This window comes from Galeopterus variegatus, unplaced genomic scaffold, assembly GCF_000696425.1.
Source record: "Galeopterus variegatus unplaced genomic scaffold, G_variegatus-3.0.2 Scaffold152, whole genome shotgun sequence".
NCBI classification, from domain to species: domain Eukaryota; kingdom Metazoa; phylum Chordata; class Mammalia; order Dermoptera; family Cynocephalidae; genus Galeopterus; species Galeopterus variegatus.
This window is the reverse complement of record NW_007726263.1, coordinates 124,608-152,446: the sequence shown is the minus strand read 5'-3', so window position 1 is coordinate 152,446 and position 27,839 is coordinate 124,608. Positions and strand designations below refer to the sequence as shown.

The 27,839-nt window shown below is 35.5% G+C and overlaps 1 protein-coding gene across 1 annotated transcript in view; it reads right to left on the bottom strand.

The window, feature by feature from the left end:
* NDST3 (N-deacetylase/N-sulfotransferase (heparan glucosaminyl) 3) overlaps nt 1-27,839 on the bottom strand; it is a 164,098-nt gene that overhangs the window by 50,224 nt on the left and 86,035 nt on the right. Inside the window, exon 4 of the mRNA XM_008592183.1 lies at nt 22,782-22,910. Coding sequence (XP_008590405.1) covers nt 22,782-22,910 — 129 coding nt within the window. The remainder of the gene's footprint in view (nt 1-22,781; nt 22,911-27,839) is intronic.

Here is a 27,839-nt window from a genome sequence, read left to right as displayed (position 1 = left end):
AAAAAAAAAAAAAAAAAAAAAAAAAAAAAAGACTGGTGAGTGAAGCATCAGAACCACTCCAGAGACTGATATATATTTTTCTGCATTAGTGAGGGAACTGTCATCTGAAAGATCACCAGAGAATGTATGGAATAGGAGATCCCCAGCAAGCCCACACAGACAAACTCCTGAGCCCTAAGAGCCGGAAAGCAACTTATGGGAGAACTATTTAAAACATAACATTTTTGGCCCTTACCTCCTCTCCTGCTCCACTCCCCACCCCTTTGACCCTAGAGGGGTAAAACCAAAAGAAGCCATTGTTAACCAGAGGTGTAAGGCAGGACATAGAGACAAAGTCTACCATCCCGTTTCTCATTGAGAGTTTCTTTCCTGCAGTAGCCTGGAGCTGTAGGATGGGGTTAAAAGTTTTAATCTTGAATGAAGTTCAGTACTTTGATTATTACACAAGACTGGATACATTACTTAACTAAATTGAGGCTTATTTCATTACTAAAGTGATTGGAGGACTTTTTATTATCTGAGAATAACCCCCCAAAGTTAAGAGACTTACTTTTGACTTTTTTCTGGGGAAAAGGGAAGAACTAGCCCTGTAGACTGGCTTACAGGGATAGTCATGGGAAAAAGAATAAGATTTCTCATTGCATCTTGTTAGTCTTACTCATTTAAACCAAGGATACAAGACTAGAGGATATTACTTCATTTTTCAGGCACCAAGTAACTTTTCTAGGTTTTTCTAAAAGTCTAATTGGAGTGGACCTCCACCTCTTCTCTGTCACCCCTACCAAACTCTTACCATCAGTCAGATGAATGGAATTACATTTCCAGTATACCTGATTTACAGGAATAAATATTTTCTTATGTAGTGCTAATAGTATAAAAATATGATTAGATATTTATCAGGGAATGATCTCAATGGTTCTCTCACATTTCTGTAAGTCTTATAAGCAGATATTGACTGCCTTTTTTCTGGACTAACTTTTCAAGAATATTTGTAAACAGCCTTGGAAGACAGAAATAGTGCCTCCCTCAGAGCAAAGGGCAGATTTGTCTACTGTCCACTATAATAAAAACGTCTCTTTCCAGGACAAAAGTCAGACAGCCTACTGCCCATTATATAAGATTTGGGTTCCATAAACTTGGGATTCCTCTTGTGTAATCCATCCCACTGCACGCAGTATCATCTGGCTCCCTTTACTTCTCCTATGGAATTTGGGGCTCAGAGAACTGTCACACGTGCTGATATTGTGGCTATTGCTGTCCTTTATCTTTAACCTAGGTATCTCATGCTTTCTGCCAGCATCCAAGAATTGTAGTTGGCTAACTTTTAGCTTGCAAGTAGGGTAAAATCATGATACTTGACAACATTATAATCACCTCACATCTGTTAGAAAGCTAACTATAAAACAAATGGACCAAAAAAAAAATAGAAAATAACAAGTGCTGTCGAGCTTGTACAAAAACTGGAATTCTTGTGTACTGTTGGTGAGAATATAAAATGGTGCAGCTGCTATACAAAACATATGGTGGTTTCTTAGAAAACTGAAGACAGAATTAGCCCATGATACAACAATTCTGTATCTGGGTATATAGCCCAAAGAATTGAAAGCAGGATTTTGAAGAGATATTGGTACACCCATGTTCACAGCAGCATTATTCTCAATGGCCAAAGGTGAAAGTAACCCAAGTGTCCATTGATGGATGAATGGATAAACAAAATATGGTATAAACATATGACGGAATATTTCTCAGCCTTAAAAAGGAAGGAAATTCTGACACATGCTGCAATATTCAATGATGAACGTTGAGAACATTTTGCTAAGTGAAAAATAAGCCAGTCCCAAAAAGAAAAATACTGTATGATTCCACTTATATGAGGTACCTAGAGAAGTCAAATTCATAGAGACAGAAAGTAGAATCATGGCTGTCAGGGACTTGGGGGAGTGGAAAATGGGGAGTTGCTTTTTTAATCAGTATAGAGTTAAAGATTTGCAGCTGAAAAAGTCCTGGATATCTGAGTCCCAACAATGTCAATATATTTAAAACTACTTAGCTGTATGCTTAAAAATGGTTAAGGTAGTAATTTTTTTATGTGTTTTACTACAATTAAAAAATAATGTTAAAGTGAAAAATCCAGACTGATTCCAGCCTTGTTTTATAAATAAGTCATGTGTATGATACAATTATTAAAGGAACTTAGGCCTTTTAGATATAATTTAGATCCATAGAACATGCTTTAAGAAATTAAAGCAGAGTGTGTGTAGTGGCTGAGTTATTCATTGATCTTGACATTAAATATCCAACGTTATTTTTAATTATTCTCCAACATTGTATTTCAGTAAAGCCCCTCCTGACTTTTTTGAACACCTGAGGACTATTCTTCTTTTGCAGATGGTTGCCTTCTTCATCTCTTTACCTAATTGAATCATGAACATCCAGGAAGACTCATTCAAATCCACTATTCTTCATTGAGACTTCAAAAGACTCATAAGATTGCTTCCCTTTTAAAAATTCCAGCAGCACTGTGTGTTGTGGCCTTGCACTTTATAATTTTGATCCAGGATTACCTGTATCTGAAATATTCATCATGATCTTATTGGGGCTCAGAAAACGATACCCCAAAGTATGGCACTTTGACGTGCTGAGTACTTTTTTTTTTTCTTTTCCTTTTTGTCTTTTTTCGTGACCGGCAATGGATCGCAACCCTCAGTGTCGCACCCGTACTGGACCGGGACCGGCAATGGGATCGCAACCCTTGGTGTTGCGCCCACACCTCGCTCAGCCAGTGAGTGGCTGGTCTGTATGTGGGATCCAAACCCTCGGCGGGAGCGCCACCGCGCTCCCAAGCGGCGCACTGTAGCAGTGCGCCACCGGGCCAGCCCCCATGCTGAGTACTTTGAACTAAAGAAGCAGCCTCAGAACAAGGTCTCTCTGACTTTCCCCCACCCACTGTCTCTTGATCATCTTTCTCTCCCCAAAGCACAAGGGAGGGCTCTCTCTGAAGTTTCCCTTATTTGACTAAGGCAAATTCCTCCAGAAGGAATATAATTTTCATGAACTCCTCCCTGGAATCTACATTAACTAGAAAAATTAAATCAAATGGCAGGAGAGGAAACTAAAGGTCTCCATGCCCAGGATACCATGCCAGACAGACCTTTCACCTATTCTTCTGAGGGCTACGACCTGAGGACAACCTTTGTTCTCAGTGCAGCTCCTCCCCTCAGACTCCCATAGCTTGTCACCACCACCTTCCAGGAACCTTTAAGTCCCTATTTCTTTCTGTAGCTCAAAATGCTATAAGATTCTTTAAAAAGTTTGTGGAAAAATAGAATTAAAAGGTGATATGTATCTTTCCATGGGCAAACCCTATTCATTTTCTTTTGTTACAAAAATATATCTGGCTTTATGTTCTTAAATAATTGTGGTGGAAAATCCCATAGGGTAATGAGGCTGTAATCTTAAACTAAATTATAAGATATGTTGACCTTGACTGAGGATAACGAGATTGAAATAGAAGAGCATTTTAAATGTCCTTCAAATGGAAACTGATAAAAGCAATGAACACAATGATTTCATCAAGGACAAGAAATACTTAGAAGGATGCTTTTGCCTTTGATTTGATGATTAATTTTTCAGAAATAATTCATGTTTTACAGCATAGGTAATTCTGAATAATCTGTATACTATCTTGATGAGAAAGAGGCAAATGGCAAAATCCTTCCTAATTTGTCTCTATCCTAAGAATCCAATCCTATTTCCCAGGAGTCCTCAATAATATGTATACTTCCAAGCACCTTCACATACATTATCTTCACAAACTTGGCCTTTACCACAATCCTGTGAGACTAATACTTAACTCATTTTTTAATAATTCAGAAATTCGTTATTTGGATTATTTAAATGATTTGCTTGTGACTCACTCCAGGGCTCTTTTGTTTACCTCTCTTGCCTAAATCAGACAGGTCTCCTTACTGGCTCTGTCACCTAACCTGCTCACTTCTGCTTGTATAGCTTTGCTCTCCCTTGTCCTCAGTCCCTCCTTATCTCTCCACAATTCGAGAACTTTATTGTCTATTCAATTTTTTCATTTTTCATGTTCAACTTAAATTCACATTCTCCTTGAAGACCTACATTGCTGATGTAGTTCACAGTGATTTTTTTCTTTTTCAAATTTCAAGTCGATAGTGCATAATTCAAGTTTTCATTTTTCATGTTCAACTTAAATTCACATTCTCCTTGAAGACCTACATTCCTGATGTAGTTCACAGTGATTTTTTTCTTTTTCAAATTTCAAGTCGATAGTGCATAATTCAATCTCAAATTACATAGTATTTTGATTATTCTCCAATCTCAAATTACATAGTATTTTGATTATTCTCCATTTTTTCAGATCTTTATTTTATATCTCCTAAAGTAAAATATAAATTCTTTAAGAGAAGAGGTCATGGCTTACAAAGCTTTTATTTTTAATTCGATCTATTAACATAGTGGGTGTCTCATATTAGAAGCTTAATAAATATTTCTTAATGTAGCATTTCTCAAACAGTACTTTGAGAAAATTCCACCCTTCAGAAAATGATTTGAATGCCTATTTTCTTAATTCCCGCAAGAAGGATACATAGGTAGAGAAGTGAACTCATCACATGCAAAGGATTTATTAGGGTGTTAGGGCTTAATTCTCTCAGGTGGAGGATGACAGATGATGAACTGACAATCATCAATACCATGATGAAAGGTTAGATAATAAATGACCTTTGGCATGATCATTGTCTTACCATAGTAACATGCAAGTCTCTACCTGCACACAATGTTATAAAGTCATTATGCAAAGTAATTTAAGCAGAAACACTTAAGAGAATTTATAATGTTAAATATACGGATGGAGATGATAAAATATGTAGGGGACAGGTTTGCTTAAATTCAACAGTGGAACTAGAATAATTAAATAATTATTTTAAACTAAATAATTAAATGTTTTAGAAGTACACCATATAAAATTACCAAAAGTTTTAACCTTTTATATGACAAACTTCTTACTAGACCTAATAAAACAGAATGATATACATTTGCATTTTCTGCCTCACTTTGACTGGATATAAGAATGTGCAATGCATTGGCTAAAAGGGAGTGGAAGGCAGCACAGACCAGCTAGTGTCTCTGACTACCTGAGATTTAGCACAGAGAAAAAGATACACAGACATTGTAAACATGAAGGAACAATTCCACACTGAGAATACACATTTATATTGGGTCTCTTCCCCCGAGACTTTCTAATTCACAGAAGAAACGCCTGCTTTAATGAATGTCAAGCTCTTTTCCTACACAAGTCCAGGCTGAGAGAGAGGTTTGATATGTCTACACATCCTCAGGAACAGGCACAGGCAGAAAGTGCAATTGAGGTTATCAGTAGCCACAGGAATATGGTTCATCTTCGTCCTCTATAAAGAAAATCTCACAGCCTGTGCCTCCCAGTGCTTGAGGTAAAAGAGGGTAGATACATTTTTATCTGGGAGAACCATTTTAATCCTTTTGTGATAACATAGGGGGAGAAAAGATACTATCCCAAAGCGTTGTCTCATAAAGAAAAGAACATAGACAAGACAGCAACTTTTAAGCCAGGGAAGTTAGTGAACATGGGCACTACATGGTGATAGATGAGTAATAATTATTAATATATGATGTTAATATGACATTGTAGAAAGGAATAGAAATAAATGGAACTTAGAGCAAGAGGAGCCTTAAGTTACTAAAAGAATGAAAATAGAGTGGAAACGAGGCAAGATAAAAGTGGGAAAAAGAAAAGAATTTGGAAGAAAAATTAATGGTTTCACATTTAAAGGGAGTTTAGTTGGGAATACTGGCATGGACAGGCTATTAGATGAAAAAGGCAGAGAGATTCTGCTGGAAAAAGTCTTTAGGTACCTCTGTAAGGGAAGAAAACAATCAGTGAAATCAGGGATAAAGACTTAGGACTGACTTGATGAAGTAAGCCAAAAGGTTTATAATGATGTCTGAGAGAGGGCTGCTGGTAAAATATGGGGTATTATAAAGGTAGTGTGGAGTTAGACTGTGATGAATGACCAGGGTTCTGGTCATAGATTTCAGCGTTACTCTTATGAGGGTCATAGAATATGAAAGGAAGGAATGGCTTTTAGCATAGCAAGCTGGTTCAGAGCAAAAGAAATGACAAAATTATAGGTGATGATGGGAGGCAGGCAAGAAGGTAGTCACAGAAAGGGATTCTTAACAGGGCTCCTGAGGATTAACTCAAGGACACTTACACCTGGGTGAGAGACTGTGGAGAGAATTCTTTTGAAGCTCAGAGAGTCAAGGAGAAGTAAAAAATTAGAAAGAAAAAAGTGCCAAACATTTTGTGAATGCTCATGAGTCTTCTTGAGTTGGAAATGGTGGTGGGAGCATTTAAACATAAAAATTACATCTGATGGAAATGTTTAAGTCAGCAGCATGCTATCAAAATATTCCATCTCATTTCATTTGGGGACATAAGTGCTTTAGGACCATGCTGGGCAGCACTGTTGAGAACTCTACAATGATAGTTCACAGTCCAGCCAGCTGTATAGAATTATGAATATATATTTCAAAATTCTGAGCAAAATAGAGTGTTGCTTCCTACATAGTTCATAAGATCTGATTTCTCTTGTAAATATAAGTAGGGATCAATTGCAAAATAATAGAGTAGAATTTCCTGTGCAGACAGATGCTTTTTATATTTATAAAGCTTGAGCTCTTTTTTTTCTTTTTAATGCTCTGGGAAACTGGAAAGTGATACGATTTTTCATATCAAGTTTAGTTTAACATATGGCAAAGAGCTCTGAGACTGTCTCCAAACTTTGCAGTTAACAGTTTCCAGCCTACACAGGAAACGAAGCTGCGATTTTTCATATCAAGTTTAGTTTAACATATGGCAAAGAGCTCTCTGAGACTGTCTCCAAACTTTGCAGTTAACAGTTTCCAGCCTACACAGGAAACGAAGCTGTGCTTCTGACGCATTCCCATTATATGGGAAGACCGCAGAGAACAGCCTAAAGTTAAACCACAAAGATTATGTTTATAGAAAGCGCAGCATTCAATTTAAACCTCAGTAGCACAGAAAGCTTCAGCTGATGCTTCAATTCCATTTTTAAGTTGTTCTAGCAAAACATTTCAAAGCATATCAATAACCAAGTAGATGTTAAGTCTACTTGGTTTCAGCTTTTGGTTAGTTAGATAAGCGAAAAGCAAGTTCTGAATCTGGATATTGCCTTTTATAAGGGGCCTCAGTTTAGAAATCAGCTTGTGTTTGTAAGTCTTCTACTGGATTTTTACATATTATAAAAGCAAAAGGAAACAAACGAACAAACAAAAACTCATCTATCCAGAACCCCTGAAGTAGAGGGCTAGGATACCCTTTGTACAAAATAATTTTTATGTTACATTCCACCTATATTACAGAGTACGTGGAAAATAAAGTATTGAATATAATGATTACCTAAGTGTTGCATAGGTTGTATGTCTTGTCATAAAATAGCTCCATTCTGCCTCACAGCTATTTCATTTCAGTTCCTGTTCTGCTTTTTAATAGGTTTTTTGGTTTACTCTTTTGTCAGCTTTTATTTCCCACAGCTATTGCTCTAGCATTCTTTCTCTCCTTTCTCTCATGTTTTAAGGTTTGCACATAATATATCTATTAGGATAAGAAACCAGACTAAGTGTGGCAAAATTCTGTTTAAAAATGAGGCTATATAAGGCTATGAGTGTGGGCCAGGGATATTCTACCAACAAAGCACAATGACAGTGGAAAGAAAGGGGACCTTTCTCTTATTATTTGTTTCCCTTTGATCAAGAGGTTACATAATAACCTGTTTGAACCCCAGTTTCCTCATCTGTAAAATGCCTCACAGAATTGCTATTAAGGTCAAATAAGAATATGTGTGTGTGTGTGTGTGTGTGTGTGTATCCTCATAGAGTTGTTTTGAGAATTAAATAAGCTTATGTATAAAAGTATGCATCACACTGCCTAGCAAAAAGTAGGTTCCCTTTGTCTGCTTCTCTTTCTTCTCAAGGGGCCTTTCTTGTTTATTTCTTTGTTCTTGACTGCAGTCCATAGAGTTGTTAAAGGGAGAAGGTAGAATTACAGTAGCCAACATCATTATTAGTGCTTTACCTCTTATGCCATAGACTTTTAGAAGGTGTTAATATTTTGAAATTTGAAGAAAAAGATTTTTTAGATACTTAAAAACAATTATTTAACTGAATCCCTTAATATATTATCTTAGAATAATTTGTATAAATGTTAATTCATAATTAGACAAATTTAACCATTCTTTCCTAATAAGAACTCTTATTTTTGCACTTTCAGAATCAGTGCTTTAGCCTTCTTGTTAGAAAAAGTGATGAAAACATTAAAAAAATTATAAAACACAGAAGAGCCCAAAGAAAAAAATACCCAAATCTCAGCATCCCAAGATGCAAATATTTTCATTATTTTAATGTACAGTTTTTTAAACAAAATTTTGACATTTATGTACAATTTTATATTCTCTTTATACATATCTTTCATACTACATGTTATTTACCAAATTATTCATAAGCATGAAATTTGAAAGCAGCATAAAAATCTACTAAGTGGATATAATTTATTTAAACATTTCCCTTCAGTGGGACATTCATTTGGTTTCCATTTGCTTTTCCCATTATACTTAACACTTTTTCTGTATTTAGTACTCTTTCCTTAGGATAGATCACTAGAAGTGAAATCATAGTAATTAAGGGCACAAAGTTTTTTAAGGCTTTTGCCAAGTTGGGAAATGGTAATCTCACAGTCACAAAGGTCACCTGGCCAAACCTCCCTGTTTACTACAAATCAATGCCTCAGCCCTTTTACCAGGAGAATCTCACCTGGAATGTGTTCACTTTACTGATGCCAACTGCAATAAGCATTCATATGGACTGATAATAATTTTTGAAACCTACTAAATATCTAATTTCTAATAAAAGTGACCTGTATTATTATTGTAACAGTATTATTGACATTTTACATGGAAGCACAGAATAAATTCAGCAGGAGAACTGAGCTGAGCATGTCCTTCCTTTTTGTGCCAGGACCTACACTGCTCACTTGCCCCATATCTGGATTTACCAACAGGCACTACTAAACACCGGGTTACTGGCTTGGAAGGAAAGATGTGGTAAACCCACTCATTCTGGAAAACAGAAGCCCAATTATCCAATTATCTGTGTGACTAACACCTCCCTTGACAGGAGTATCACATGACCTTCAGAAGGACCCACAGTTCCACTGAGATCCAAGGCTGAAACATCAGGAGCAAATATACCCAAATGCAAATATGGCTTCTTTGAGCGCCTCCATCCAAGACAGGAAATCACTGTCTGCAACAGGCGGCACTGCACTCTAGGGCCACAGGAAAGTGAGATCGCACAGAACACTGAGCAGCATTAGCCAAAGGCAGCCAGCAAGAAAGCCAGTGGATTAAATCCTGCAAAGTAAAATCTTGTTAAGAACCTACTGAATCATTACAGGGCATGTTAAGGCAATCTAAATCTCAAAAATAATACACTACTATATGCTCGGGTGGTAACTGAGTTTCAAGTATCCTGAGGGGGATACCAAATTGGTAAAACCCCCAATTTGAATGTAACTGGGAACCTTCTTAAATTTTCACCACTGGTCCTGATATCCCTCTGCTAGGCTGAATGCACAATCCTTTTATGGGGTAGTAAGAAATGATCTAGTTTTGACTGAGTTCTTCGAGGGCTGAAGTTCCTACTACAAGAGAAAGAAGTGAGTAGACAAGGAACTGAAGTTTAACATCAAATCAGAAAATCTCTTAAGAAGTGTACATGAAAGTTTAAGTATAAGATGTTTAAGAGGCATCGGTTAAAAATAGGAAATGGTAAACAACTTGCTGTTTCTAAAATATGACAAGCACACTTATGGAGCTTTTGTACTTGCTGTTCTCTCTGCCTGGAGATGAAATTAGAGATTGCATATAGTCTTGTAGGTCATGGTAAGAAGGCTGCCTTCTACTCTGAAGAGAGAGGATTGTAGGATTGTAAGCAGGGAAATAATGCTATCCGATATATTTTCTTTTCCCCTCAGTTATTTGAGAAACATCTTTTAAATCTGTGGAAAATGTAACTAATTAGTATAATGAACATCTGAATAGCCTTTACCAAGTCTCAATTGCTTATACCCTATATTTGCCTAATTTTTGTTTCTTTCTCTCTTTACTCATCTTTTACTTTGCTGAATCATTTGAAAATAAGTTGCAGATATTAAGACACTACCACTAAATCTTTCAGCATGTATTGTCTAAGAATAAGTACATTTTACTATATAACCAAATATCAATATCACACTTAAAACTTGCTGTTAATTCAACATCATCTATTACATGAAGGTACTTCAAAAATTTCATACAAACTTTTAATTCTATTTTTCCATGAACTATTTGAAGTACTCTCATATGGTCCATATTTAAGTTTTCCCAATTTCCCCATAATTGCTTATGGCAGATTACATTTTCCAAAGATGGCCACCACAATTTCTCTCTCTTCTTTAACTTTGTCACTCCCCTATAAAGAGGTGAAATCTAATTCTCCTCCATTTGAATGTGATTAGGCTTTTGTGACAGAGGAAGTGATGCTGTGACTTCTCAGTCCAAGGCCACTGCTTCTGTCTTGCTTCTTGTTTGCATCTGAAGGTCTATGTCTCTTCCTATACCTGGAAAGTTTTCAGTCATTACTTTGTTGAACAGGTGTTCCATGCCTTTTCCTTTCTCCTCCTCTTCTGGAACACCCATGATTTGAATTTTTGTATGCTTAAGGTTGTCTGTTAGCTGTCTTAGATTTTCTTCATTTTTTAAAATTCTTTTTTATTTTTCCGGTCCACCTGGGTTGGTTTGAAAAGACTATATTCGAGATCAGAAATTCTTTCTTCTGCTTGTTCTAGACCTGCGGTTTAAGATACTGGTTGTGTCTTTTATTTTGCTGAATGAATCATTCAATTCCAGGAGTTCTGCTACATTCTTTTATAGATATTAATCTCTCTGTAAATTTCCTCCTTCATATCCTGGATTTTTTTTCTTGTTTCATTATGTTGTCTGAGTCTTCATGTAACTCAGTGAGTTTCCTTAAGATTGTTGTTCAGCATTCCTCTTCAGTCATTTCAAGGGATTCTTGCTCTATTGGGTCTGGTATCTGAGAATTACTGTGTTCTTTTGGTGGTGTCATATTTTCCTTGGTTTTTGTATTTCTAGTATCTCTACACAGATGTCTTGTCATATGGTAGAGCAGTTGCTTCTTCTATACTCTGGGTGGGCTTTGAAGAGAGTGATGTCCTCTTCTTTTTCTGGTCTTCACTGTTAACTCTCCTTGTTTCTATGTAGTCAAATGTCTTGGGCTGACTGCATGGTGGCGGTGGCTACTGCTGTGGCCTTGAGCCACTTTTGTGGCAGCCATGATGTGGCAGTGGTGTTTTCTGAGGGCTTATTGCCTGCTTCCAGGTGGGGGATGCTACCCTTGGCTCCTGCCTGGGATCCTGGGTGTCCTGTGTTTCTTGCCTGCTTCTGGGTGGAAGGAGCTTCCCTTGACTCCTGCCTAGAACTCTGGGCATGCTCTGTTCCTTGCCTGCTTCTGGGTGAAGGGTAGCAGCCCTCAGTTCCTGCCTAGGACTCTGGCATGCTCTGTTTCTTGCCTGCTTCCAGGTGCCTAGGACCCTGGGTATTCTGTTTCTTGCCTGCTTCTGGGTGGAGCTGCATAAGCTTTTTAATTTGATGTAGTCCCACTTGTGTATTTTTGTTTTTGTTGCATGTGCTTCTAGTGTCATCTTCAAGAAATCAATGCCAAGACTAATATAATGAAGCTTTTCATCTAGAATTTTTACAGTGTCAGGCCTTATGTTTAGGTCTTTTATCCACTTAAAACTGACTTTTGTGTATGGTATATATGTAGATGCATTATGATAATTCTTATTTCTGTGGTCATTTGTAATGTCTCCTCTTTTATATCTGATTTTATTTATTTTAATCTTCTCTCTTTTTTTGTTGCTTACTAAACAAAAGTTTGCCAATTGTTTAAATCTTCAAAAACGAACTTTTAGTTTCATTGATCTTTTTTACTGTTTTTCTATTCTCTATTTCATTTGTTTCTGCTCTAATCTTTATTATTTATTTTCTTTTGCTAATTTTGGGCTTAGTTTGTTTTCTTTTAGTTCCTTATGGTTTCTTGAGGTAGAGTTAGGTTGTTATTTGAGTTCTTTCTTTTTTAATGTAGGCATGTATCACTATACACCTCCCTCTTAGCACTATTTTTGCTGCATCCCATAAGCTTTGGTATGTGTTTTTGTTTTCATTTGTATCAAGATATTCTAAAATTTTTCTTTTGATTTCTTCTTTGACTCATTGTTTGTTAAAGAGTATTTTGCTTAATTTCCACATATTTGTGAATTTTTCAGTTTTCCTTATGCTACTGATTTGCAGTTTCTTTAACCTGTGGAATTTTTTAGTTCAGTTAAGGTATTCTTTAGCTCCAAGATTTCTATTTGGTTCTTTTTTCATATTTTATATTTCTGTGTTGAAATTGTCACTTTACACATGCACTTTTATTCTCAATTCATTGAGCATCTTTTTGGTGGTTATTTTGAATTCTCTGTCAGATAATTCATTTATCTCCATTTCACTAGGGTTGGTTTCTGGAAATTAACTTTGTTCCTTTGATTGAGCCATGTTTCCTTGTTTCTTCATGTGCCTTCTTATTTTCTGTTGGGATCTGCTCATGTAACAAGCAAGTAAACAAACAAACAAACAAAAACAGCTACCTCTCTCAGTCTTTACAGAATTGGCTTTGTATAAGAAAAAACCTTCACCAATGATTCAGGCTAAGGAATCTGAGGGCCTCTGAAACCTATACTGTGGATGTTTCTTTTCTGGACATGTGTGTGTAAAATCCCAGTTAGAGGGATTTACTGGTTTATTTTTCAGGAGATTGTAATCTCTTGCTTCCTCTAGTACCCATCTGAAGTACTGCAGGTTCTTTGGAGCTTCTAGAAGTCACCCAGCTCTCCTTTGTTTTCAGTAGACCCTAGCTTCTATAGTATGTTTGTCCTGTCAGTGCTTTGAGATAGGCAAGACAGAAATTAGTCCCTTGGGAAGCTCCCCCCAAAGACTGACTGTTGAATACACATGCCAATTGTTTGCCTCCTCAGGGGGAAGATTAGAGTTGGGGATTTTTTCTTGTTCTTTTGGCACTGAGTTGGGGAGGTGGTGGAGGAACTATGGTGAGTAAATGTGTGCTAGTCCAAACTGTTGCTTTTGTTTTCAGCAGCCCCTAACTTGGTGCCCTTTTCTGTCAGTGCTTAGATGCAGGCAAGATAGAAACCAGTCCCTCATGCAGCCAGCCCCGTGAAAAGTCTGAACATTGAATGTATGTTTCAGTCTTCTCTTTCCCGCCCCCAAACTGTTGCTTTTGTTTTCAGCAGCCCCTAACTTGGTGCCCTTTTCTGTCAGTGCTTAGATGCAGGCAAGATAGAAACCAGTCCCTCAGGCAGCCAGCCCCGTGAAAAGTCTGAACATTGAATGTATGTTTCAGTCTTCTCTTTCCCGCCCCAAGGGGAAGCTGGGAGTTTTTTCCTAATTGCTCTATGCTGAGCCAGGGAGATGGACCATGGCAAGTGAATGCCATAAATTTTTTTTACTGGCTTCCATACATACAGCTGGTTTCAGGCTTGCTTGGGTCCAGCACCCTCTTGTTTCTGGATATCTCACAAGGAAATTTGTCCATATATTGTTTTTGAACTGGTGTCTCTATGGGAGGAAGGAGAATCTGGGACTCTCTATTTCACCATTTTGCTGATTTTTTTGCTATTTAAAAAATTTTTTTCCATTTTTTATTTTATATTATTTTTATATTATCATTTTATTATATTTATTAGTTATACTATATATTATATTATATTATTTTATTATATTTATTATACTATTTTATATTATTTATATTTCATATTTATTTCATATTTTTCTTTATTTCATAGTAAATCACATTAGGAGATGCATAATATCAGGTTATCTTGTTAAGTTACTCCACTATTAGTGATGCAAGGTTTGATCACTTGGCTAAAGTAGAAAACACCAGATTTTTCCATTATAGAGGATCATTTTTCTCTTTGTAATTAATAAGTAATTTATGAAATGAAATTTTAAGACTGTTTGAAAGTGCTGTTTCCCAACGATTTTTCATTCAACTGTTTTGGCAACCATTGATTATTCTTGCCCGAACCAACTGTTTTCATTGGAGTTTGCAAAATGGCGATTTTAAAATTCCATGATTACTTCTGCATTTATTGGCTGGTGTTCTTCTCTACAGAACTCCCTTCTTTCTTTATATTTTGAATATTCTATGAACTCTTTTTTGGTGCTCAAATTATCTCAAATTTAGTTATCAAGAGGGCTCCCAGGCTGATTTCTGTCCTATTTAATACAACCCTATTCATCTTTGAGTATTTTATTCCTTTCTGGTACAAGGTATTCCTGACTCAATTTGTACTTTCCATGTCACTGACTTGGAATCAGCCTTTTCTCCAAAAAGCCCAGTTATTTTTGAAGAGAAAATATTTAGTAATTAAAATCTGAGCAGTCACTCAGATTTTTGCTACTAGATGGCATTGATTCTAGGCTTTTTCAGTAGACAGAGTTAGGAAACCTTAAGTTTCTACTAATCTCCTCATTTCAAATTCAAATACTATGATTCTCCCTTTTCATCCCCCTTTTCCTTATTTGTATCCCTTGTTTTACAGTGAAAACTCAGTTCCCAATAGCATAGATATATCCATTTATTTTCTCTGACAATACTTGAAAAATGTTTCATAATTACAAGAAAAATCCCACAATAAAAACATTTGTTAATAAACTTTAAAATTCCAATACAGATATTTATCTGTGTTTCACTAAATGTATATAGTCACAATACTGTATTTAAAATTATTTTAATTATTTTCTGTAATATATTAGACACATCCATTTGATATATAGTTAGGTTCATTTGTTCATTTGTCTTCAATTTTCAACTTTGCTTTTATCTACCTCATTCTTTTTAAATTTTTTTATTTTGACTGTGTAAAACACTGCATGGTTCAAATTTAAAGCTATTTAAAAGGTATACTCATTTCCTCCCACTCACCTCTCCTCTCTCCTGCCCTCATCCCACCCGCCCCTTGTAGGCAAGCATTTTATTATTTTTTGGTATATCCTTCCTGTATTTCTTTTTGTATAACTAGTTAAATATTGATATATTTTCAAATTGCCTAGCTTTTCTTCTTTTTTCACTTACACTGCAGAAATCACAGTACGTTGAGATCTTCATCACTGTGTTTTTATGTGCACAGTATTCTCTTTTGTGACTGTACCACAGGTATTCAAGCAGTCTCTTATGCATGGATGTTTAGGTTGTTTCCACTATTTGAAATACAAATAATCCTGTATTGAATAACATTTTGAAATATTGGTCTGCATTCAAATTGTGTGTAAGAAAATTGATTTTGTGGTAATTCTTTATTCAAGGTAGAGTCCTAAAAGTAGAACTGCTACACCAAAGGGTTAATGCATATGTAGATTTTTTAGATGCTGCTAAATTTCTCTCATTAGGGGTTCCACCATTTGCACATTCACTAGGATGTATGAAAGTTTTTTTCATAGCCTTGCTAATATTGTCAATATTTTGAATATTTGTCAATCTAGTAGATAAGAAATAGTATCTCAATGTAGCTTAACTTTGAATCTTATGTGTGAAATTGAGCATCTTTTTATAAAGTTAATGACTTTAAAAAGGTCTCGCCGAATGACTTATTGGGATAGAATGAAAGCCCAGTTATGCAAACCCTCTGGAAGCAAGTGAATTCTGTGGTTAAGTACTTTGAAGGCAACCAGATTTTCTTTCAAATTCAAAAGATGCAGGCATGGGAAGTTAATGCATTGTCATTTATTAAGAACCTACTATGTGCCAAAAATCTTGCAATGTATTGTGAATATAAAATGAGTAAGACATGATGTTTTCCCTAAGGAACTCAAAAACTATTGGAAGATAAAGATGATTAATATAGTACTGTGGACAAGTTATAGCAGGGGTATGCCTGTGTGCTTTGAAAACACAGAGGAGAAACATAAAAAATCAAATTGCATGATTGGGAGATGTCTTCTATAACAAGATGATATATGACATCACATTTGTGGGAAGGCATTCCAATTTGAGGCGATAGCACTTTATGACACAGAATGAAATAGTAAGTTGTGTTCAGGGAACTATGAGTTCTTCTGTATTTGTGGAGTGAATATTGAAAGCAGAGAACCAGAAAGGTGAGCAGGAGCCAGATTTGATTTTTTTTTTCCCGAAATGAAGGAATTTTCTGTTTATCCTGAAGGCTATGGGAAACTATCAAAAGATTAAAAAGGGAATATAACATTTATTTCCTTAAAGTAATATCTATTTTCTTAATAATATCCATTCCAATGACATAAGAGTTTATCATACTTCTGTTTTTCTTAACCGTGGAGGTCAAAAAGACTTAATCATGATATTTTTTGCAGTCTTTTTAATCTCACAGTGGCAAATAATTATATAATACCACAGTTAGTAGCAAAAAACATTAATGATAGCAAAATAGGGCTGATATGAAGGATAGCAAATGAACAACAAAAAAATGTTTTGGCTTTATAAGTTTAAAAGCCATCAACTTATAAGTAACATCAATACTGTTTATTGTTTTCAGAGAAAAAGAACATAGTTCTTTATCAATAATTCTTTAAAAGTACATTAGACATTTTCCTTAGCTATAACTGCTTATTATGGCTTTTTAAAAAAGAGTACTTATTTAATTAATTAATTTATTTTTACCCAGGATGGAGATTGGTTGTTTTTTCCTATATAATGGCCTGAAATTTGAAATCATTCATATGTTTTCCCAGTCCAAGGTAACCGAGTCACATTAAGAGGTAATGTGCATCATATTAAAGCCAATTTAACCAGGAATGCAGAAGTGGTATGTGTAGTAGTAGAAGCACCAAACTGAGTCAGGAAGGATGGCGTTCTCAATAGAATACTACAGAAGTACTCTGGAGCCAGTTAGGTCATCTCATTGGGATTCCAGTTTCACACCTAAAGTTAGGAGACTGAATGGATAACCTCTCTGGTCCTTTCCAGCTTTAATACTCAATTTTTCCACCTCAGGCTAATTTATCATCACCTGTGAAAACCTGCTAAAGATTTAGGGCCACTTAAAAATTTTCTAAATCCCAAATTTCACTTACATACAAGCAGAGAATCTTCCAGAATTCAGTGTAGTTTTATTACAACGAAGCTTATTATTCACATTTTGATACGCCATAAATCAAGTCATGCCCCTGAAACATAACTCTTCATGCATTTAGTCAATCATTTAAAAAACATTTGGTAACCTTTTATTAGATGCAAAACATTGATCTAGACACAACAGGAAGCACAAAGATGAAACACATCCATAAATCAAGTCATGCCCCTGAAACATAACTCTTCATGCATTTAGTCAATCATTTAAAAAACATTTGGTGACCTTTTATTAGATGCAAAACATTGATCTAGACACAACAGGAAGCACAAAGATGAAACACATATAGATCATCCTGTAATAAGAATGTCCCCTCATAATAGAAGAGAGATATATACAAATAACCTCACTGTGAGGCAGGTATTAGGTAACATATGAGACTTACAGAGAACAACCAGAACTAAGTAAATATTAATTATATCCCTGATATACCAATAACACAAAATAATTCCATTTTCTGTCCTTCACTATTAGGTAATTCTTTATTATTATTATTAATGTGGGATTTATTGTGTATATCTGTGTTTCTATCCCTGTAAGGTTTCTGTTTGCTAAAGTTATAAGTATTCATTGTAGACATTTTATAAAAATCAGACAAAGAAGACAATGAAAATCATCTTTAATCCTGTGATTAAAGCCACTACTAAAATTCTGCTGAATTCTGTCTAGTTTATTTCCATACTTATACCTAATTTTCTTATAACTTTTTGATGAATATATCATGAATATTTCTCATGTCATTAAAAATTATTATACAACGTTTTTTTTAAAATAACTGAATGTATTCCATTGTGGGGGGAACATAATTTTCTTTGCCAGTAAACCACTCTCCCCCTTTTTGAACATTCAAGTTCATTTATTCATTTGCGAAATATTTTTAAGTACCTGCTACATGCCAGAAACAGTTCCTTATGTAGAGAATATAGAGTAAACAAAACAATATGTACATGCCCTCTTAGAACTTGCATTCCAAGTTCCAAGAGGCATGAAGCAAGATAGATAGTAAAATGATAAATAAAATCAATTGGTCCCACCTAAGAGAGCTACTTACTTAGACTTTACAAGCTTCAACATTAATCTTCAGACCCTCTCCAAAGAGAGGTTCAGCTTACTTCCAAATCTCTGGGATTGTCTGGAGACCATAATGACTATTCCCACAGGATTCAGATCAAGGCTACATAGCTGCTATAGTGCCTGCCCCTTCCAAGTCTTTGCTGAAGGATGGCCCTTAGGCTGCCATTGCTCAATCACAATTTAGAAGGGGTTGGGGACATGGACCAAGAACAGCCTTTCCACAGCAGGCCAGGACTGACATGGGCTGACTCAAAAATGTGAGCTGAGCAAATAGATTCCCTTGCTTGGAAATTTGACCTAAGAACCGACAAAAGGAGGAGGCAATCAGCCGTTACAACTGAAGGTGAATGCTGATATGGAGAACATCTGATGCACTCACATTTGGCCATGTGTAAAATTAATTAACAAGGTTGCAGGAACCATAAACAATCAGCACTTTTGAGACAGAGAAGGAACATATATAGTCAGTAGTAGAAAAAAGAGAAACTAATACACATGAAAAGCATCTGCTGTGTTCATGCTAGAGCACTAAGGCAAGGTGAAGACTAGTAATTCTCATTTTTATGGACCTTAGAGCTGCCTTGGACTCAGAACACCCTCTAGGTCCTGTGATACCCAAATGTTCAGCTTTCTGGAGTCACCCACACCTGTTACTTGAGGTAATTTGAGTAAGTCTCTAGTTCTTAAACCAGAGGAACTCAACAAAAACAAGTCTATATACAGGAAGACAATTACATGTGTGAAGAACAGTACACAATAATACACAATTCAGTCTCACCCAACTTGGGAAACAGGTTTTACTTACGCTTTGGATTTGAGAATGATCTAACCAGGACTGAGATTTCCTTTCCTTTTAGATTCATTTTTTTATATTAGTCCATTTTGTGTTGCTATAACAGAATACCACAGACTGGGTAATTTGTAAAAAAAGTAATTTATTTCTCATAGTTCTGGAGTCTGGAAAGTCCAACAGCATGGTGTTGGCATCTTGTGAGGACCTTCTTGTTGACCTAATCACCTCTTAAAGGTCCCACCTCTCAGCACTGTGGTATTGGGGATTATTTCCAACACATTAACTTCGGGGGACACATTCAAACCATAGCATTGCTCTTTTGTACCGGGTCATTAGAAAAGTCAGTTTCTCTTTCTTAACAAACATATGTTAAATAAAAGATAGGTACAAGATATCATGTTTAGGCCCTGGGATAGTTTTGGAAAAAAAAGACATATTATCTACCACGAAAAGCAAACAACTTAACGGCAAACCTACAATTACAGTGCAGGATAATGAGTGCTTTGAAAGAGGTTGCAGAGGATGCTATGGAAACACAAGGAGGGGCTTCTATATCATAGCAGAGGTTTTCTGAGAAAGGTGACCCTTAAGCTAAAGTTTTAAAGGATGAATAAGAGTCACCTCTATTTAAAACTCTAGTTAAAGCTAGAGTTTTCTGATCATTTAGAAAAACATTAATTATCTTGGTTTTTTAAGTCCTACTACAGATTTGGAGTCATTTTCAATTTTGATACCTTGATTACAGGTCTACAATTTTTATAGCAGTTTTTGGTGATCCTTGATTACCAGAATTACTTCTCCATTTTTTTCCTCTGTAGTATTTCCCAACTTTGCCTGATTGCAATAATCATGCAAAACACATGATAAATACACAGAGCTCCAAAACACTCCCCTGTAGAGTCTGATGCATTAAGTCTGAATTTTTTTTTTTTTTTATCAAGTCACCCAGGTAGTAATCATTATCAGGCATGTTCAGTAATCACTTTTCTACTGTCTAAATTTGTTGTTGTTATCATTTATTTATTTTTCAGCAAAGCATTTTCTGTTATTAAAATGTTTTCCAATGCTAGTAAATAAGAAAAGAAACATAAAACTTCCCAATAGGAAAAAGAAGTTGTTTCCTTTCAGATGAATTTTATAGATAAGCACACACTACATATACAAGAAAATTATGTATATTTTAAAAACATTTCAATGTGGATTAATTTTTATTTGTGCAAGTCATTTTCTTGTGTGAATTTTGTTGTTTTATTTTAATTGTAATCCAGCCATGTTTTACTCCAAGTTTAAGATACTCTATCACATCCATGTTTGTTTCTTCTTTATTAAGAGAAATACAAATTAGATTTAGCTTTCAGGAATTTGGGTGGGAGAGTATGGCGGTTATGGTGGAAGGATGCTATATCAAGTTGAGAAACATAGAGACAAAAAGTATTTAATAAAATGCAGGCATAAAGGGATTAGCTATCGGTTCGTGGAATGTTTAATGGTTTGATAAAGGAAGTATAATATTGCTGTCCTGTCAGAGATTTGCTCCACTTGAATTCCAAGTAAGTGTGGTAAGAGCATGAATCTTGTGGCAAGCTACAACTCTTTTTTTGTATTAATAAGTAAAGCAAGGACTGACTTCATTACCAAGCATATTGAAGGAAGGCAAAGTATTCCACAGATAACAATTGTTAACTGAGCCAATTGTTAATGACTCAATATCTAGAATCTGTTTATTGAACAAGGATATAAGCAAAGATTCAGAACATCTTGTGATTAGACATAAGAACAACGAAGCAAGAAGGTGACATCTTTGTTCAGAGCATCTGGGAGATAAGATGGCTCCCACAAGAAGTACAATTCTGTCTAAAGCAGAACTGTTCCATTCATCACACTCTTTATGTATTACCACATCTTTCTAAGATAGGTGGAACTGGAAAATTGTTAAAATGGACAGTTTACTCTTACTAAGAAAATAATATTGATTTTTAATTAATGAAAAGAGAATATTTATCATAAAATGGGTGAAATTCTTATTAGAAATCCATTGTACATGAAAGACCTAATTTTGAATTTCTTTCATGTTAAATGAAACTCATTTGGTTTAGAAAGATCTGAAATATTACTACTAGCAGGAACTTCTTAAGACCCAAAGAAACTATTGGTTAAAAGAATAAAATAGACGATTATCCATTCACAGTCCTATTGCTGTATGATAAAAGGAAATGTAAAACATCAGAATTTAATAGATTATAGATTAAAGGGTTTTAAAATTATTTGTGAAAATGTTAATGTACTAAGAGTATTTTAACTGATTCTTCAGTTCATGCTCAGGCATTGGTTTAACTCTTTTTGCCTTTGTATTACCGGCCAAACCGAGAAAGAAGAGAAGAAAACCATCTGAAGGGACTCAGAAGATACTTCCATTTGTAAAGAATAGCTAAATTAGGAGAATCAGATTATTTCTGGTGTATAAATCAGAACTATTTATATTTTGGGGGCTTGAAGGTTGATAAACTTCCAACAAGCCAAATGCCATGATACTCCAAAGTATACTGGTTTTTGAAAACGTGCAGATTTTGCCCAAAGGTGAGTTACCCTTACTTCCATCTCATTTTCTAGGAGCTAAAAAATAGATATAGTTATTGAACACAGCTGATGATGAAAATACCTGCATTTTTATTTGCAGAACCTGTAAAATTAAGGTCAAAAAAGAGGTCATCAAATTTTATTCTGGTTATCTTACCCAATTTTTCTACTGGTAGAAATTTTTTCACATTTGGAGATAATTACATTTTTTCATCTTGAATATTGCTAATGCCAGGGGCAAACCCACACATCTCTTGATAAATAAATTTAGGTTTACTTTTTATGTTAGTGATTTTCGGAAGGGAAATAAAAATTTCTTTTCCTTATACAGTTTACTTCAGATAGTGCTTCTTTCTCTACACAACTTTATAATACTTGCATCAAGCAGAAGTATGTGCAAATGGTTCACCACGGAGCTGACACACAAGCATTAAGAAATAAAGGAGGAAGGGCAGCAGCCCATTAAACAGGGCTGCTCTGCCTCAGCCTGTGACCTAGTGAGACAATACTAAACATCAAGATAGGAAGTATGACTACATTTGCTTATCTAATTACTGTGCTATTACTCTTTAACTTTAATGGGGCAGGGGAGGGGGAGAATAACGGAGGTAATAGTCACCTAAATAAAAAAACTGGTCCACAGTGGAAATAGGAGAGTTTTACAGGTGAAAAATCTTATTCTTCATAAAAGCAAGAATCTCTGAATTCCGATCACTTTCCAATGCAGAGGAGGAACTGCTGGAGCACTTCCCTGGTTCTACCATAAGTTCCATATGTCACTGCTACTTGTAGAATTAGTTTGTCCCCATTTCCAGATGTGGTTCCATTTAGTTTTTAATACCGTTTTAGAGCTAGAACTTCATATTGATTTGGCCAGCTACTCAATCTCTAGCCTCTCTGTCAGCGTAATTTCACCCACCCTGTCATTTTTCATTATTTACTTGGTGAGTAACTCAAAGTACTTACTGGGTTGAGGACCACAGTGAAAAAAAGTTCACCTCCTCGGATACTCTTGTCCAGCTCTTTAGGGCCTCCTGGATATTCTTTGTAGAAAATTGTGTGAGTAAAAAGCCCACAGGTTTGTCTTGGAAGAACCTGAAGGAAAAACGAACAAGTAAGGAAAAAGTTCCTTTCAACCAATTAATTTGTTAAAACATAGCTTTTTTCTCATGAGAGATAATGCACAAGCTGGTCTCATCTTTCAACTAGGGCCTGGACAATCCCTCACACTCTGGGGAAGAATGATATGAGTACAGAAGGAATAATGAAGAAAGTTGAAGAAATATTTTAAAACTAAAATAGGCTTTGAATTATTTTAGCCACTTATCTGTTTTAAATCTCAAAGCCAGGACTTCTGTTAAGAACTCTAGAATATTCTAGCATCTAAGAAATAAGAAAAGTAGAAATAAGACTTTAGAAATATTGGAATTGTCTGTGCTACATTGTAATCCTAGTAGGCAAAAATTTTAAAAATAATACTTTCTGCCAAATTGTACACATGCATTAGAAAATGAAGTCAATTATCACCTTAATGTGCTTCTTACGAAATGACATTTTAAATTATAACAAATGTCTGAGACACAAGTTATAGTAACTGCTCTAGTCTGAAAGAACTACTGTAGGCTATAATAGCCTAAGTGTGAAGCCTGCCAGTTCCAAAAGTAAGAAATAAATTATCCATTTGGTTAGTAATTTTTAGAAAGCACTGCAAACAAAATGATAAAAGGTCACTTAGTAAAGGTCTTTTTATCCTATGTATGTGAAAGCCATTATCTGCTTCAATCACACACATTTGTGATAGGGACATTTTTCAAATTTTTACAGCTTTCCTGGTAAAATATCATCAGAGCAATTAGAAATGAAGTGTAGACTGAAGCTGTGCAAAATGGTACATACAGTCTTCAGCTAAATCTTATAAAATGATTTCATGATAACTTGTGTTTGTCCTATACACTTGAAGTGACAGAAAATTAATGAATATACTTTGGAGAGCTACAAGTTTTACAGAATTGTACACAGAAATATCTTCTGCTTATTGTCCTAAGAAAATTGATTCTCATTTTTTCTGTCTTGATTCTAAAGGCACATTTGGTTCAATAAGTGCTTTAAAAATATTACCTGTCAAGGACTTCTCATATTTTGCAAGCCTCTACAAATATATTAGTTCTTTTTGTTTAGTTTGAGTGTATACTATTATCAATTTTAATCCATTCTTTGGAAAGTTTTCTTAGAAAACAATTTTTAGCTCAATCAATGCATCATATGTTGCTATGTAAATCAAAACTGTATCCTACTTATTTTGGTAAACTGGTAAAAGTTACAGCCTTAGAGGCCATTTTATCTTTATGAAACAGTTAAAAGAACTTCAGTTAGCTAGAATTAGCTCTTATGATGTCAACGTTTAAAAGCATTATGCATTCTCATAAAGCAATGCACAAAATCAACAACAAAAAAGAACTACATGCAAAGGCATTCTGACAGAATTAAATACATTTTCTAACAATTCTTAGAAATGTCATTTTCTGGAAATTAAAGCTTTATATAGCATTTATTCATTTATTTAACAAATGCTTATTCTAAATTCTATACTAGTGGAACTATAGACTCTATGCTAATCCATAGCATAGAGTTAGTTCCATGCTAGCATGCTCAGTCTGTATGCTAGTTTGTGAAAGACCATGTGGGAGAACACAAAGATATATGTTTTCTTCTCTTGAAGGATTTAAGATATACCAAGATAAGGAGAAATACCCAAAAGCCAAATAATGAAATGCCCCACATGATTAAATGCCAACGTAGTGTTATGTTTTAAGTGTGTGACTGACTGAATCGCTTTTAGGATTCAGTTTGGATATTATTGCTTGAAAAATTTATTAAATACATACAGAGCTGTCCTGGGGACTTGATTGTCCAGCTGCTTCTATACAAAATGGAGAGAGAAGTGAAAAGAAATTTGAGTTTCGTCTATTTCTCAAATTATTTGAGTGTGAACACAGTGAAAAGTGCCAGGCTTTACTCTGCAACTCTGGGGAGGACTCCTGCTGAGGATGAGCCTCACCATGAGCCCTAGGAGAGTCAGTGGACCACTGCGGAAGGCTAAGGAGATAACCAGGAATGTGATAAGGATAATAATGTTCACTGCCTTGCTCCTTGAATGCCATACTACAGGATGCCAAATGTGTTCCTTAAAATAGCTCTCTTGTGCTAGAGAAGGAATGAAAGACTTTTTTTAGGCATTCTTCTGTGGACTTCCCTCTAGACCTCGTCTGGGAGTGTTAACACTATCGAATTCAAACTTTGAGACACTGAGCCTCTGGTAGATTCTGACAATACCTGGGAGATGGTTATGAAAACCGTGATTAACAAGAATCCTGGCCAATGGGACCTGAAGCCAATATCCTGTATTAAGGTCTCAACCAGGAGCAACTGACAATAGATACTCTAGGAGCTACCAGTAAAGACCACCTGGGGGCTGTCAGCAGGATTAATGGTAGTCTCTACCAATGGGCATCTCCATTAGAAACAGTAAGTAGTTAGTCTGACTGTGTAGTCTCTCCAGACAATCACATTTCACAATCAGGGGTAAAGTAAAGGGTCCATCAGGATAAATGAGGATAAAAATTGCCCAGCTGAAAATGCAATAAGACTGGAGATCTAGAGACTGATCAGGGCTCAAACACCTTGAAATGTAATTGGGTTTTATGTTCCTAAAGGAATTACAAGATGACATGTTATAGGAATTCAGAGGAGAATAAAATCACTGTAGTCCTGAGTTAGCTACTGAACTGCTATATACCAAGGTGCTTTACATTCAGTTGTATAAAATATGGGACTTGATATTGAAGAACAAAGGGAGTAGAAATAGGTAGAGAGTGGCCAGAAAGTCATTCAAGGTGGAAAGCATGACAAAGGCATGGAAACAGTGCAGCTGTAGGCCTTTTTGGTTGGAATGAGTCTGTGTAAGCTAGAGAGAAATAGAAGATAGACAGATAAGAAATATAAGATAGACCAGATTGTTTTCAGGTCCCTGAAGAACACATTAAGGGGTACAGAAACAATTGGAACTCATCAAGTTTAGCAAGGCCAGAATGAAGATGACGATATTTTAGAAAGATTAAAAGGCTGGCATTGTCTATGGGATAGACTGCAGTGGGGTGTGGATGGCAGCTGTAATAGACAAAGTAGGAACCAGTAACACGATTAACACAAAAATCAAGGCAGTGAATTAAGATGGTGGCTGTGAGAAAGGAAATTAAATGATATTATAAAGGAATTACTGATGGAATGTAAGACTGATTGAAAGTGGGGGAGTCAGTGTGATATTCAAATTACAGAACTGAATTGGGGATAGCACAATCAACAGCTGGTTTGAAGGGAATATAAAGAAGTCTTTTGAGTTTGATTTGTGAACAGATCATCCAAAAAAAAAAAAAGTTTCCCTTATCTCATACAACAAAATATGGGTGTTATCTAAAGTTTATTCCTTAGTTCCCTGCTCCTTTTTTTTGCAGGCTCTCCCGAGGAGGGAATATTGGCTCTTTTGATCTCAACTCCTAGCTCTGTCTTGTCTCTCTCCTACTGCACAATCAACTGCCTGAACGTTTTCCACTTGGACATTCTCATCCAAGAGCCTACAAGTTAAATGTAGAGGGTTTCCATGGAGGGTTACAAAAGTAGAACCACAGGGAGAATTCAATCAAAACAGAAAATCTGTTAAGCCTTTGTTACCCGCAAGATCCATGCATTCATAATACAGGTAATAAAACATTTTCAGGAGAAATGAAAAATAAACATCTCATGCGACATATCCAAGCAAGATTTATGGCAGTACAGAGAGAAACAGAAACAAAAGAACAACATTGAATAAAGTCTTTAGAGACTTAAGTTCACTGTTCTACTAAGACAGTCTCTGATTTTTAAAATGACAGGAGAGCAGTGAATGCTTTTAAATTATAATATAACCAGGTCTCCTGAACTCTCTTTGGTCATAAGGCTGGCAGCTTAAGGCACAATTTATTTTCATTACAGAGGAAGGGCAGACTGGGATAAAATGTGGCCATTGTTTCCTCATTTAGCATTTACAACAGTTTTTTTTATTGAGGGAGAAGTCAAGATGGGAGTTGATCCAAGTTAAATGTTATTATCTACTCTGTAATTTTTGCAGACATTGGAAAACTGTCTGAAAAGAAGTCAGTTATACTTAATTCTAGAAGGTAGTTTCTTCAGACATGTCATTTGACACAGTGCTAATGGTGGCTCATCAGAGAGTATTCCTCTTCACAGTGTTCCTTCCCAGTATGAGTCTAAATGAGGAGGCTTCTTAGCTTCACCAGGACATTCCTTGGATTTTCAGATTTGGAAAAACATTAAAATTTAATTACTTACTTTGGGAGGTCTCACAAAGTATTAGGCAGTAACATATTTTGACAATATACATTTGCCACTGTGTAAAAAATAAAACAGAGAAGCCCTGGAGAGATTTAGACAATGGATATAAATTATTTAATTAAGATCATCTGTCATTTGTACTCTATATTATCATCTGTTACTGATTATGCAGAACTTCACATGTGGCTTCTGTGGCAAATGGTTGAATTTTTAGCCTGGCATGGTAAAGAGAAGAACACAGTTTGGCTTGTAAAAGGGCAGAAGTTAATATAAAGAGATTTGGTTTTAGTTTTACATATTAAATAACTTTTTGAAGAAATGATGGCTTCTAAAAATGATCTTCAAGTTAAATGAATTTTTTTTTAGTATTTTAATATCAGTGACTTCTTAGCAGTAGTGTCAGTAAAAAAAATTTTTTTTTTAAATTATACTTAAAGGATTGAAAAGAAGTGACTTTAATTAAAACATCCTTTGATTAGAAATGACAAATAACTTTCTGCATCATGGAGCTTTTCCTACAGTTATGCTCTTAACATTTTGCTCTTCTCTTTTGTCCCTTCTTCAAGTGAGGCTTGTGAATCTGACAGAATTAGTTCTACCCCATGTATACCAGAGGATGCTCACCATGATGTTTTT